Source organism: Thermobia domestica, chromosome 2 (assembly GCF_964235325.1).
Source record: "Thermobia domestica chromosome 2, izTheDome1.hap1.1, whole genome shotgun sequence".
Lineage (NCBI taxonomy): Eukaryota > Metazoa > Arthropoda > Insecta > Zygentoma > Lepismatidae > Thermobia > Thermobia domestica.
This window is the reverse complement of record NC_137455.1, coordinates 119,125,805-119,140,739: the sequence shown is the minus strand read 5'-3', so window position 1 is coordinate 119,140,739 and position 14,935 is coordinate 119,125,805. Positions and strand designations below refer to the sequence as shown.

General features: G+C 35.8%; 2 protein-coding genes across 4 annotated transcripts in view; one reads left to right on the top strand and one right to left on the bottom strand.

Annotated features, from left to right (window-relative positions):
* The window catches only part of LOC145675050 (N-acetylgalactosamine-6-sulfatase-like), a 230,930-nt gene that overhangs the window by 32,139 nt on the left and 183,856 nt on the right, over positions 1–14,935 (top strand). The window lies entirely within an intron of this gene.
* The window catches only part of LOC145675040 (uncharacterized), a 29,232-nt gene continuing 20,514 nt past the window's right edge, over positions 6,218–14,935 (bottom strand). For all 3 annotated transcript variants that reach the window (XM_081745409.1, XM_081745414.1, XM_081745410.1), the window contains exon 2: positions 6,218–8,157. In XM_081745409.1, coding sequence (XP_081601535.1) covers positions 7,438–8,007 — 570 coding nt within the window. In that variant the 5' untranslated portion in view covers positions 8,008–8,157 and the 3' untranslated portion in view covers positions 6,218–7,437. The remainder of the gene's footprint in view (positions 8,158–14,935) is intronic.

Below are 14,935 nucleotides of genomic sequence, written 5' to 3'. Positions count from 1 at the left end.
GCAAACTGCGTCATTGAAATATTGGGGGGTGCGTCATGAACATGAGGGGGGCACCACTGGCTTCTTGGAAATATACGAACCAAGACAATTTTCTTCCAAAGTCTCCCTTCTGTATGGAACTTCGACGAGCAAATACTTCCCACTCCCTCTCTGAATTCTTTCGAAAACCCAATCACCTTCTAACCGTAACTCCATGTGTCATTTTCTGTGAAAGAAAACTTCAATATAACTTTCATTAATCTCGGCGATAACAGGAACCCCGTTTTGGTCCAGTTCTCCAATTTCGTTTAGATTCTCTTCCAATCAATTTTCACATTCCTTACAAATGAAATTTCACCATCCACTGAAGTGCACTGAGAAAAATTATTCGTTTGCTAAGTGAGGGTTAAATGAAAACTCAATTGCAGTAGTCGAACTTACCCTTTTTGAAGAATTTTTCCGGGTTACTAGCAATCGAGTATTATTCAGTTAAGACATTCTTTACTTTTTAAGCTTCTTTTGAGCTTCACATTACCGAGAAAATTGACAAAAATATTTTTAATCAATTCACTCGGTTAATTAAATCCCTTAAATACGATGGGTTTTTAGGCTCAATGTGTAAGTTGTTCTGAAGCAACATGGAAGAAATATGCGTATCAAGTTTCAACCAAATTGGTCTATATGGGAGAGCTCCGGCTGTCTTAAAATGATCAGTGTTCCTAAATCCTTATTTTTATGAGATTGAAAATAGTCCTCCCCATGTCTCACATAGAGTGGCGTGGACAAAAAACAAACTTACGCTCCATTTTTTTTTTTTTTTTTTTTTCTGTTATCCATCATCGATGTCTTCATGTGCTACAAAACGGGTTCATTACCCTTTTGGAAATCCGAAGGTGGGTTGATACGTTCCCAGCCTCACCACGAAAACAAGTAGATAGGAAGCGAAGCTTGGTGTTTCTATTCAACATATTCCTCTTGTAGTGCAATGCACTTTTCACATCGCTGCTGCAGTGCTTGCAGGCCAGACAAATAGAAGTCGGATGAATGCTCTGCAAACCAAGCCTCTGTTTGAGAAATGACGTCATCGGCGCCATTGAAATGCGTTCCCTTTAAAAAGATTTTCAATTTAGGAAAGAGAGAAAAGTCTGATGGAGCCAAATCAGGCGAATAAGGTGGGTTCCTGTATTTGAAACCGTTGGTCCTCCAATTTTTGCAATGTCAGACGTGCCTTGTATGAGGGCGCATTGTCCTGGAGGAAGATTACCCCTTTTGACAGCTTTCCAAGTCTCTTCTCTTTTAGTGCTGCTTTTAGTTTGTCCAGAAGAGATGTACCTAGGTATAATAAGTTGCGTTGCTGGTTTCATCCGATTTCAGATAATCCAGCAATAGAATTCCTTCACAATCCCAGAAGACTGTCGGAAAGACCTTAGCAGAGAAGTGCTGTGTCCTAGCCTTCTTCGGACGTGGAGAACCGCTGTGGCCTCATTCCGTCGTGGGATCGTAGAAATATAACCAGGTTTCGTCCACTGTTACCAGCCGATGCACAAAAAAAAAAAAAAAAAAAAAGCTCATATTGGGACAGAACTGCCTTGCTTGCCTCCACCCGTTCACGCTTCTGATATGCGTTCACAAGTTTCCACACCCGTTCATGACTAATGCCCAATGTGCCCTCTTATCTGTTTGAGCGGGATTCGGCGATTGTCGAGAATCAACCGGTGAATGGCGTCAATCATCTCGGACGAAGTCATTGAAATTGGTCTACCGCACCTTTGATCATCGTTCAGACTAAACTGCCAATGTTTGAATTTCGCTGCCCATTTCTTCACAGTGGCATACGATGGTGCCTTGTCCCCCAATGTCGTGACAAGGTCATTGTGGATCTCCTTCGGCGAGAGTCTCTGTAGGAAGAGGTAGTTGAATTCACGGTGTTCAAATTTACTAATTTCTGGGACGTGGGCTGACATCCTCACTTTGGACCTGAAGAAAACCATATTTAAAATTTGATTTAGTCAAACTAAATTTTGCACAGTAGCTTCACAAATTATAAGCCTCATAAACGTATATAACTTTTATATCTAGCTTTGTTTGAACCTGGGTACGCTGAGAACTTATCAACCTATCATCGTATGGTTTCAGCAAGATCTCATTTCGCAATTTCGGTTCAAGAATATTTCAATGAGGTGTTAACAGGGCACTGTATTGGACCCGGATCGCCTTCATTGCCCGCTCCCATAAGTCTGTACTTAACGACCTCCGATAATTCGCTCTGCGAATTCATCAGGAATATTGTTTCAGCACAAGGTTATGCTACGGTTGATGAATTGAAAGCTGACACTTGCTTTCAGATGATTACTCCAGCAATGCTGAGAATCTCTCAGAACCTAGCGACATATTATTTTGTGTTCGGATCACGATGGAACCCGTGTTACACATTTCGATATTAAAGCAACAAGTTCATTACATCAATAGTGTGAACATCTAAAGTTATGACCCGCGTTCGATTCCCGGTAATAGCTTACGTGGTTCGGATTGCAGGTTCAGCTATATACAAACGCCTGATATAGCGTTAGGTGCTTGTAAGTCGCCCATTCCTATTCCCCCCCCCCCAGAAAGTTCAGAAGTAATTAATAATTCATTTGCTTAATTTTCTAGAGAACACAAAATACTACTGAACTAACCAATAAGTTTGAGATGGTATTCGTGCTTGTTAAATTTGTTCTCTAAGCCAATGATACGATCACTGAATTAAAGACATAACACTTTAGGAAAGGGAACATATCAACAGCACAAACTACTCCACTATGTGGTATCTTTTAAGTGCTAAATGCAAGTAGGTATATAGTGAATGGGTTAATTTTTACTCTCGCAATGCTTTGAAAATGCTGAAAAGTGGAGAGGCAACTGATGAGCACCCAAAACATAAGAAGTTCACAACGCATAAAGAAAACTAACGAAGTCGGGCAGCTCAAAAAAGGCAGAAAAATATTGGCTCGTCAGCTCTCTTCATCGTTCGTCTTGCTCGATTGTCCTTTGCTTCCGTCAAAAATGACATTTCCTGAATGTTAATCAGAATGTTGCAAATTTTAAACGCTTACTTTTCTGTTGTGTTTTCGTATTATTATTATTTGTTTGGAAATTCTATACGGGACGAGCCTTAATTCTCGTCTCGTCTCTCCGCATTCCTCCCTACATGTGCCAATGATTTTGTTCGGCATGGCTATTTATAACTGACTAATTCTATATTATTTCACGCGGAACTAAATATAATATAGTTTCTGGTCAGAGAAATTTAATAACGTCGTATTACTGGTATGGAAGGGATACGCTGAGACATCTTTCAGAAAATGATCCATTTGTTTCAATTGGTTTAGGAATAGTTAGAAAAGCCAGACTGCAAGAGAATTACCGAGGAGCTAGTCTTTATGTAGAATAAAATTCACTCGGGAGCTTTTTTCTGCGGCGATGTTTCTTCGAGATCCTTAAATCATATGATTCCAAATAATTACAATATTTGGCAAATAATAATAATCAGCATTACATATAAGATTCTCATATTAATACGAAAAAACATTATTAATTTCAAACTGTTATGGCTTCCGTAAAAAAAAAAAAAAAAAAATCTAGGGTGAAATCAAACCGACCTTTGATTTTACAATTACTGCAATTGCACAACAATGAAGAAATGGAATGAAAGTGCATTTAAGGATCAGAACTTCTTTGTATCTTCTTGTCTACATTATTTCACTTTCTGGCAAATACTAACAGCTGCTGTTTCGTCCAAACTATACTTTTCGTTTGAAGCTAGTTTTCTTCGGTGTGTATCACGATACTGTAAAACTATTTCAATATTCTTTTCAAAACTGTTTCTATCAGTCATTATTATTTTTTTATTTCATAATTTCTGAAAAAGAACGTGAATTCGAACCTCTCATCCTTGGTATCGTAAATTTATTTATTTTCTTTTTTTGCCAGCTTACAGCTCGGCTCCCCCCCCCCCCCACACACACACACTTGATATGATGGCTAATTTGCTGGTTTATATTAGAAGACAGTTTCAGAAGTTCGTTATTCAAGTTTTCAGGTACAAATAGTGTAATACTACAACTAGTATTTATAATACTTTTATGACAAAAAGACTAGATAAGATTTGATATGTTTCTTACGTAGATCTGAATCCACAATATGCTTACTATTCGGAAAGAAGTTCCACGTCCAGTACTGAGTAGTATCATCTTCCTTTACGAAAATACCTTGTAACAGTACTGACAGTGGGAGAAAGCCCATTTTAAGTCATTTGCTTCTAATTTACCTATTTTACGCTATTGCAAGGCTCATAGTGGCCTGGTCTCTTGTAAATAATTGAAAAGTGACCAAAAGCACACGAAAAAGTGACCAAAATCTCATAATGCCCTTTTTTTCTTTGTCAATTTCTCCATCACCTCTCTCGTTGTTGTTTTATCTTTTCTTCTTTACTACTTCTTTTTGAGCTTCCTCCTTTCTTAGGTTTTCTAAGTATGCTTTGCAGTTACGGTAAGCAGACTTAGCAGATATAAGAAGCTTCTGAGTAACTGAAACCAGTTCTGGTCTATTTCCGAATTTCTTCATCCCAGACATTATATTTAACTTAACATTGAGAGTTCTCAAAGCCATGAAATATTCAAATTCATCACCTACTCTTAAGAAGAACATACAAGCATAACACAAGACAAACATGATGAATCACACAAACACACACACACACACACACGCAACGTTGAGCGGAGCGTTAACTATTACGAGAGAAAACTAAAAGACTATTATGATAGAAGAAAAAATAGACAAAGAAGAGTTCTCAACCCCACCTTGAGAGCTTAAGCATCCACCAACCATCCACTGTGCTTTAGAAAGAATAAAAGCTGAACTGAGAATAAAGCTGATTGTTTCATATGTGGCAGCGAGTACTGAAGCTTTCAGAAGAATGAGGAACAAGTTTCTGCCTTTTTCCATTTATTTTCATATTTTTCTTAGAAAACTGCCAAAGCAAAACACAAATCACAGGAAAAAGTCACTTTGTCTCCCAAGAAAGTAACTTTTAGTGACAAATTGACAGAAACTAACTTTTAGTGACCAACTTGAAAAAAAAGTAACTTTTAGTTAAAAAAGTGACTCGCTATGAGCCCTGCTATTGTTGAACAAAAATATTGAAAATAAACAGTTTTCTCCTATCGAAACCTTCAAACATTTCGAATATATAAAGAAAAACATATATAGACATTTTTGATAAAACATCTTTTACAGGATAGTCTTCATACGGCGGTACAAAACAATATTATACAAAATTTTAAGTTTCTACGCTTGCTAGCTGCTGAGATCTGTTAGTAAATGAATCAGTGGATCTACTCTATATTTACCTATCCTTGAATATATTGGCAAAATTCATTTAATGGCGTGGTAGGATGTATATCAACCAGAAAACTCGTACTCACCAAAGGTGTTACATGAGTGCTTCAGTGGGCAGATTTTCTCTGATTTAATCATAGATCTGCGTTCGACATCGAAGTTGGGTTATCCTGGCAGAAATGTTGCCCTAAGTTCTTATCTTTCTTAATATGTGTAAGTAATTTTAGAGAACGTTCACGAATTTTCTAATAAGGGTATTCCTTAAAACACTACCTTTTAGAAATTAGTTTCAATTCACCTATCAAACTAACTTTCTAATAACTGAAAGGGAAAGGCAACCTAAAAATACAAATGATTAGAAATATGTCCAATCAAATTCAAGGAACTTCATACAAAAGTTTCGGGTTTATGTACCACGTTTATTAGGTTTCAGATTTACACCAAACGGTTATGCTGGGTAGGTTAAAGAAGACTGTGACAATAGAATGAATGAATTGGTGAAATGAAATAAGTGGAAGGAAACGGGAGAACTCCGAGAAAACCCATACACCTGATGATGGTCCATCACAAAGCCCACTTGGGGTGATCAAGGATCGAACCAGGGACCCCACGCACCAGAGGTGAACGCTCTACCACTGAGCCTCCGCCCTCCTTCATACAAAACATGCACGAAATGTTTGATTCGAATACACTTACTGTAGCAACGATCAGAGTGATTAGGTTTTCAAGTTTTTCAGTAGTATAAAGTTCTTCCAGGAAAGATTTCCTCAGGGAAAAGGGATTAGACGCAAAACTGCGTTAAGCTTGATCATTTGTTTTTCAGTGGGGAAAAAATCCGAAAGAAATATAAAAGAGAAAATTAAGATTTTTATAATAATAATGTATTAAGTAGATACTTGCTAACAAAAGGAACAAAGAGGGGGGGAAACCTAAACTTGGTCCGAAAAAGTGAGACAATGATGGAAGACTGGAATGTCTGCGTGTCATTGCCCAGTTGCATTTCATTCTTTTATTTTTCTTCGAAGTACCTAGGTATTTTTCTTATTTGCTCATTTTCACTCTCTGCGTAACACAAAATTTATTATAAGTATGCTCAGACAACTCAACACATGTTTTGTAAGTTCACACTTGACAAATTGAACGGATTAAACAACCAACCTAAAGGAAACACATTCATATTACTTACATAGTTTTCAGTACTTGCTGCTTTTTATTGCAAGATATCAAGACTACATTTATATGTTCTTACTTAATGGTTGGACTTCTAAACCCAATTCATATTTAATTATAAAATACGATTTGCAAATTAATTATGAAGTATTAAGAAAGCCAGAATTTACTGTTTAATGAAAAGCATTTTCTTACTGAGTATCAGTTCATTGAATTTCAGTAACATTACCATTCAGTACAAACAAATGTTGATACACTTTTCATTACGTACTGTGCAATCATTAAAATGTATAGATGTTATTTAGAGCTTTTACATTTCCATCTAGTAATACATGAGTGGTAACTTATTTTCAGACTTCAAACAAATATGACTAACAACAAAACGAGATACTTTGGCACATGTATTATACAGCTTGAAAAAAAATACATATATATACATATTTCTTTGCAAAACTTGACCTCAAAAATTCAATAACATATATAAAACACTTCTCTGAACAATAAAATGTTCGCTTCTAGAGAAAACAAAAATGAGATTCCTCAGCCGTTATAATGATGTTGAAATTGGTAAAATATTATTCACATGTAAATAGCTCATCGTATACCTTCGATATTACTACATCATCAAATAACTTATTTAAATACATAATGTGTCATAAGTAGAAGAAAATAATCCCAGTAAACCTGTAATAATAGTAAAAAAAAAAAAAAAAAAAAAAAAAAAGACGAAAACAAAATCAAAATGCTCAAATGATACTTATTAATTTACATGTGGATGACAGTACCAAATTTACGAGAGAACATTACACGTTACGACTACTGACTCACTGCGCGCTCGAGATATATATATATATATATATATATATATGTTTACTTATTTTAAACCCTTAACGTTTTTCACAATATCCATCAGCCAAACTCTTTGTTTAAACAGAGTCTTTCTTTGGTCGCAAACCTGCCTCTCTCTGCCTTCAAAGCTTCTTTCCAGAGTACAAACTTATATAATCCGTCTTTCCGCGGTTGTTTCTTCTTTGTTTCGAGAAGCTGAAGTGCTCGAAAGCGGAATTTGGCACGAGAAAACATAATTTTTCTTCGCCTCATGATTATTTTATTCCTAACTCTCTTGGTGAAAGGCATTAACTGTTGCTGTTGTATACGTTGTCGACGACGACGACGACGCTGCGTAGCTGATGAGCTCCTAGGAGGAGTGTTTTCACTTGATTCAACCTCTACTTCATACTCCACTTCAGGCGCGCTGCAGTCATCAAAAGTGATTTCTTCCTCTGTTGAAGAATCGTCACATGAACTGCTTCTCTCAACAAGCACATGACTTGAATTACGCTTGCCTAATTTACTTTTATTTGAATTACGTTTGTAATAATCATGGTCATGTTCTAAATCTGAACATGACGATAATGTGTCAGATATTGGTTCTTCTACTACTTCATTTTGTCTTGGTTTAGAGTAATCATTGGACATATTTTTACTTTCACAAACCACAAATTCACTTAGTTTCCAAATTCATTCATCACTTCTACACATGAATTTGGAGGAAGAAAGCTTACAAACGCTGGTGTAAGAACTGTTAAGATAGTAATCTGTTATGAAAAGATAATGGTACTTCAAACACTGTAAAGAAAGAAAGAAAAAAAAAAGATTAAATTGTCATCCTATACATTCAGCTCAACTTACATTTATTTTTAAAAATATGAATCATGTTTGCAAACTTTTTTTTTTATCTACTAGTACAGATACCAATATTCTCAATACCCAAAATGATATCCATATTGCTATTTGCAGTTCAAATCTTACAATCACACTCTTTTTTCCTCTATTATTTGCACAATAAAAATTTTGACTTCGAGTTTAAACTTAGCATACGTCCACTTCGGACGGAATTGTCATTTTAACCGAAGTGACATGACAAAAATGAAAAGCGCAGAGTACCACAAGCTTTTCAACGTAGTTCTCATCGGTTCTGTTTGTCGCCATCCAACCGCCTTACACGTAAGCCCTAGAACCGTTCGACGCATCTTAAAAGTATTTAAATCCTGTTCCTTTCAAATGCAAATAAGCCAACAACTCCTTTCTGGTGATTTGAATCAGTGTAGCAAATTTTAAGGGAATTATCGTAAATGATCTAAAATAATAATAACAACACCGCGATTCCTTTATAGTGTGACGTCTGTGGGAGTAGACTATATCCTTTAAATAGATCATAGGAAAAATCTCATGGTGATAAATCAGGGGAGTGTGAGGGGAATTCGACGTCTCTGAAACGAGACTTCATTAAAAACAAGGAAATACGTTTCAGCGTCTTTGGAACTTCGATTCTAACAAGGAAAGGGAAATATTCAAATGTCTCTTTCTTTATGGAGAAAATGCCCGAATGGAAAGATTCGCTTAAGTTGGGGTGTGGAATTTGGCATACAGGCTTTTAATTAAAACTAATGAAATATGTTTCAGTATTTCAAAAAATTCTGGCCTTGAAAGGGTCATATCTAAATTTCCCTTTCTTTCCTTTATTTTGAAAGTGCCGAATGTAAAGATACGTTTAACAGGGAGGCGTGAAATTTGGTAAATAAATTTTTAATTAAAAGTAGGGAAATATCATTTTCAGTGTATGGAAAGTAACTCATTTCTATAATAACCAAATTTTCTTTTTTTTTTAAATTCAGAAAATGACCAATCTAAGTGTGTTCAAGTTGGACGTGTAAATTCCGTTTTTACACTCTTAGTAAGGGAATACTTCTCGGAAACTCCTCTCTAAGGAAGAAAAGGGGAAATTTATAAAACATTGAAATTTCTCTTTATTCCGAAAGTGCTTAATATTGAGATTTACTTAAGTTGGAGGCGTCCTCTGCAGTACACAATCTATTCATTAGAAATCCGTGATTCAGTTCGGCATTAAAAAAATCCGTATTTAAAGGGGAAAAGGAGGGCAATTTCTATAATATTCAAATTCCCAGTTTTTACATTTATTGTGTTTTTCCGTACGCAGAAAAGACTCTTCCATTTATTTCCTTATACAATAACTCCCCTTGCCCGCAGTAGTAATTTCAGATTTTGCTTGGAGGAGGAGGAGGGCAAGAGTCTCCAATACACACAAATTCACGCTTTTGTTAGTATATTATTAAACTTTTGATTAATATATATATATAAAACTAAGGGGAGGGGGTGAAAGCCTACCTGCCCTCCACAAATGACATTCATACTTATACGAATTACTAAAGAATTAGTTTCTGGGATGAACATCTTTCTACATTGCTTTGATTGCGCTGTATTGTGGTTCAGCGCCCCTTTCAACACCGAGGTCATATAATATCTGGACGTATTGTTTAACGTGGAATTCAAACCACGTAAGCTCCCGCTGTGAATCGAATATGGATCTTCCACGCCGGAGTAAATGCTGGAGGCATAAGGAGAAGGAATTGTGATAATATATACGTTCTAATGTACTATATTACATAGCTGTGACACACATTTATAAATTTCTTGCATTCGAAAACGAACGCTTTTTGTCACTGAAATGATTCTTTACTTACATATAAAAAGCTTGCCTCGTCAGGATTCGAACCCATATTAAAAATAAACATTAACACGCAAATCCATTACATTTTCCACTAGACCAACAGCGCATGACTAAGCCTTTTCTATTTGTTTCTGTTACTGATCTGTTGACGGTGTACTTTCCACCGGCTTTAATCTCATATCATGCAGTATGCCAACCACTATTTACTTGTAACTTTTTTCTCTTGAGTTGAGTTGATTTTCGTTTAGCGTCCCTTCTAGCAGCGAGGCTATATAAGACGTGGACCTACTGATTAACGTGAAATCCGAATCACATGAGCTCCCGCCGGGAATCGAACCCCCACGCCAAAGGCGTCCGCTAACCGCTTAGCCACGAGGAGCTCAACTTTTTTTTTCTGGTCGTATTTTATATTGTTTTCTACATGCCAGTTGAATATTTGCTTGGAGACAATGACCAAATGGTCTATGTTTATTAGAGAATACGCATATTGCTCTGTAATAGAATGGAGAGAAAATAGATTTAGCTTGTTGGGAGATCGAGGCACGTAAGGATCTAGGTTAAACTTTTTGAACTTACTGTTAGTCACTGAAAGCCAGTACCACATTTTGTATCCAAAAGTGTATAACTAAGTTCAGTTGGTCGCCTTCAGTTGAAGTCCTTCATGTTAGGGGGTTTAGTCTTAAAAGAAAACTATACTCATAACGCTTTGAATGGTAAAATGCAGAGAAATAAAGATAATAACGTTATTGCCAGGGCTAGCAATTTGCCGCACCGTGCAATGGCTTTACTTGACGTTCCCTTTCTCCAGAAAGAACAAATCTTCAAAGCCATGATTTTAAGTATGCTATCCCATCATGAACAACGAATAAGAGGGAAAGTGCACTCGCATTCAGAAAGGCCTAAACACTACAACTAGAATCTCGCAGTGTCTGGTCTTTTCTTCTTTAAATAATAATCTATTATGTTAGTGAAAGATAAAGCAAACACACCTGCAGAGGAAAGCAGGTAATCCTTTTTACAGAATTCAATATTGAGCTTCAATCTCAATATATCAGTTTGCAATTCCAGTACAACTAGCTCTTTTATCTTTATTTCTTGATTTTTCTTCAACATCCGATAAATAATAATAATAAACTTGTTTCCACCTTCAATGATAAAGAATTTGTGACAAAAACAGACCGACTTTATCATCTAAACTATGATAACTAACTAAATGAAACCGGTGTTCACTAATGTTCGATAATTGAGTCCTTGTATTTGACAACAATCAAACAATTCATGCTGGGATTTGTTTGATCATTTGCTTTAGCACACTGTTTATGTGGCCTTAAACTAATGCAACCTAAACATGATTTATTAATGTAATACTCAAATAAATCAGCTAAGTAAATTTAATTACCATCATCATGAAGTCTGTTTACAACAAGAAATATTTATTTTGAATAATATAGTTATGACAGATTTTGCTACCCCGTACAAATGCACGTGCTGCACATATGGCAGAGCCGGCCCTGGTTACTCCTTTTTATACTATTAACTGAATTCCCTGACTTCTCAAGGTACCTAGGAATCCTGAATAGTGTGTTCTAAATCTATGGCAATAGCACATTCAGTAGAAGAAGAATACAATAGCCATCCTGAAAACATAGCACCAGCATTTGTTAATATAGTGATAGAATCCTTCCCATCAGGACGTTCGGAATCAACGTAGCCAAGAATTTATTGATGTGAGACTAATTGTTATAGTTTAATAGAGATATCATCAGCAAAGTTATTAGTTCCCAGCATAATAATACAAATGGCCAACAGATGCTGCAGATTGAAAATTCAAAACATGTAAAAATAAATAAATAAAAATAGCTATAGTTTTCAAGTTCTAAAAATTAAAAAGAAAAAAAAAATAAGAAAAATAATAAAACAAAATATACATAACTAGAAAATCACTCAAAAGTAGATTGATAGATTGCTGAGTTTCTTAGGGACGTTAGCACCGAGGCTATTTGTCCCCGCAACGATATGGTCAATGGCTAACATATGTTGCACTCTAAAATAAAATTTCTAATTAAAAAAGAGTGTCGTGCATATGTAAGTTCTACAAATTTCGAAAATAAAAGAAAACAAAACAATAAATAAATAAATAAAAACTAAAACACGTCGCAAAAACGCTAAAAGTATAAATAAAATATAAAATATATATACCAATAAAATTAATAACAGTAAAAAGTAAGATGAAAAATTTAAGTCTCAGAGAACATTGCTATTCCAATTTTGCGTTATCTCACAAAACCTGACACATTCTCACGTAGTTCTCAACGTTCTCTGACGACTAGTTATCTGGATGTTCTAGAAGAATGTGTCGAATACTCAGTAGGGCAGAAAGAATGTGTCGAATACTCAGTAGGGCAGCAGTCTTCAAAATATACACAATGAAGTAGGATTGTGTGAGATGAGTATCTTTCGTTATGCAAGCCTCGACGACTAGTATGCGACGATCGTCAGCCAATTCCCCAAAATAGGTTTTACTGAATGTATCTTATTTCGTTGATCTAGTAACAATCCTCTTGCCAGTGACGAGAGAGTTCTCCAGGGTAAAACCAGCCAAAGTAGCGTTCTTAGTTGCTCTGCCGGCACGCTCGTTTCTCCGAATGCCGACATGACCCAGCATCCCCCACACGACGACGAAACAATCTTGTTGCAGCTCATGGTATCTCAACACAATGTCTTATATATCCCGACAAGCGAACGAGTGCAAGCGGCCGGTTTTGTAACTAAAATGTACACAACAGTGTTACCAACCGGTTTACTTGTAATAAATCTATCATAGTTGTTTATGTCCTGTTCACGCGTATGTTCAATATTAAAATAACAGGTTACCCAATCTCTTGTAACCATATGTAGCAAATTTTTTAGACATGTTTAGACTTGAAATACAGAACATAAGTGATTGAAGACAATTGCCTTTGTCTGAATTTCGTATGTCGATAATAATACAGGGCTTTTCAGAGAAAGGCGAAATGTGAAGGGGTGAAGAAGGCAGGTTTTATTAACCCTTTTAAATTATGATGGCACAACACCTGTGCCATGGCGCTGACCTTCGAAATTTGCTTTATAAGTCTCTAGTAATGCCTTTTTTTTTTTTTTTTTTTTTTTTGCATTCATTCAAATATGGAAGCATCATAGAACATATTTTATGGGAATTTTGCAGCCTCGCGTGCTCTGTCTGGGGGCTGTGACGTCACAAACATGGACGATGAGTTTTAAAAAAAGGGTATATTTGAGAAGTTTTTTTCAAAAAAATCCCCGACACATTACTATTTACCCTAGAATCATGATTTGTACCTCGTTGGTTTCGTTATGAGACAGGCTTTCGAAATGTACCACTCAAATTTCCCTATCGTGTACCAGAAGCGGGAAAATCTCGTCCAAAATGGAAAAAGAGGATTTTTTAAAGAAAAATTTCCCTTTTCCCCATTTTTCTCTTCACAGGTACACGATGGCGAAATTTGAGTGGTACCATTTGAAAGGCTGCCTTACGCTGAAGAAAATGAGGTATGACTTATGTTGCTCTAGTCAACAGACGTGTCAAAAAAAAAATCTCGATTACTTTATTTTTTACACATATTTAGTCAATTACTTTAGTAAAGTATCTACAGTATTATCACTATTTATTCTAAAGTCATGATACGTACCTCGTTTTCTTTGGCATGAACTAGTCTTTCAAACGGAATCACTCGCATGTCTCTAGCATGTACCATAGTGGAGAAAATTCTCGAATGGGGGGAAAGGGATTTTTTGACAAAAATTTTCCTTTTTCGCAAATTTTCTCCACTATGGTACATGCTAGACATGCGAGTGGTACCGTTTGAAAGACTGGTTTTAGCCAAACAAAACGGTGTATCTATCATGTCTCTTTGATAATTAGGGATGAGTCAGGAAATTTTTATATAAAAATGGGTTATCCATTGCTCACATAGGGGAAAGTTGATACTGTTTGCACATAGGACAATATTTTTTTCCTCTATTACTTTTCAAGATATAACATTGAAACTTCGTACAATTATTACACATAGTATGTGACCAATTCCATTTCAAATCGTCCAGGCAAACCACAATTGGTCCCCATCATAGTCTAAGATTTCATTTATTCCTTTTATATGGGATCTACATGCAATATTATTAGACCCATATTTTTTCTTTTTGCTGAAAAAAATTTTTTCTTCGATATACAGCCTTTCAAAATGGCCGCCCTCCTCTCGGATTGCTCGAAAAACTGAAAAACATGTCAAATTAAAACTTTTATTGTAGAGAAACGAGTGTACTTAGTAACATAATCGCAATAGCAGGAAGAGTATAAAGTTGTATGTTTCAGTGGAGGGCCAAAATTCGCCTATTGGTCCAATAGGAATCGCGCAATTCACTCGCAATGTTGCCAACTTTGATGAAATTTTTGCCAACTTCAAACATTTTTTTCCGACCTCACGAGCAATATCAACCATCTGCTTCTAACATCGAAATCTACTCCATAAGGTCTCTTGAAAATGTAAAGGACTTACGTTTCTGATTATTACATCCCACGTTATAGCTTGATGAAAAGCTAAAAATTTCATTAAGACGCCATGTTTGGACGCCATTTTCTCAAAAACCACACCTTTTAAAAATCTGAATTTTTTATATGCATTGGAGAAGTACCTAAGTATTTAATATCCGTTAACCGTTCATGCGGCTGCAGCCCCTAACATTAGCAATTAATTATTGAATTTCGATTTTAGTACTTGCAATGTAAATATTTCCTATGGGCACTCAGGTCCTAATCACAAGGCGATTTGAAAGGGAGTATGAAAATGTTGAGAGAATAAAAAATTCAGATTTTTAAAA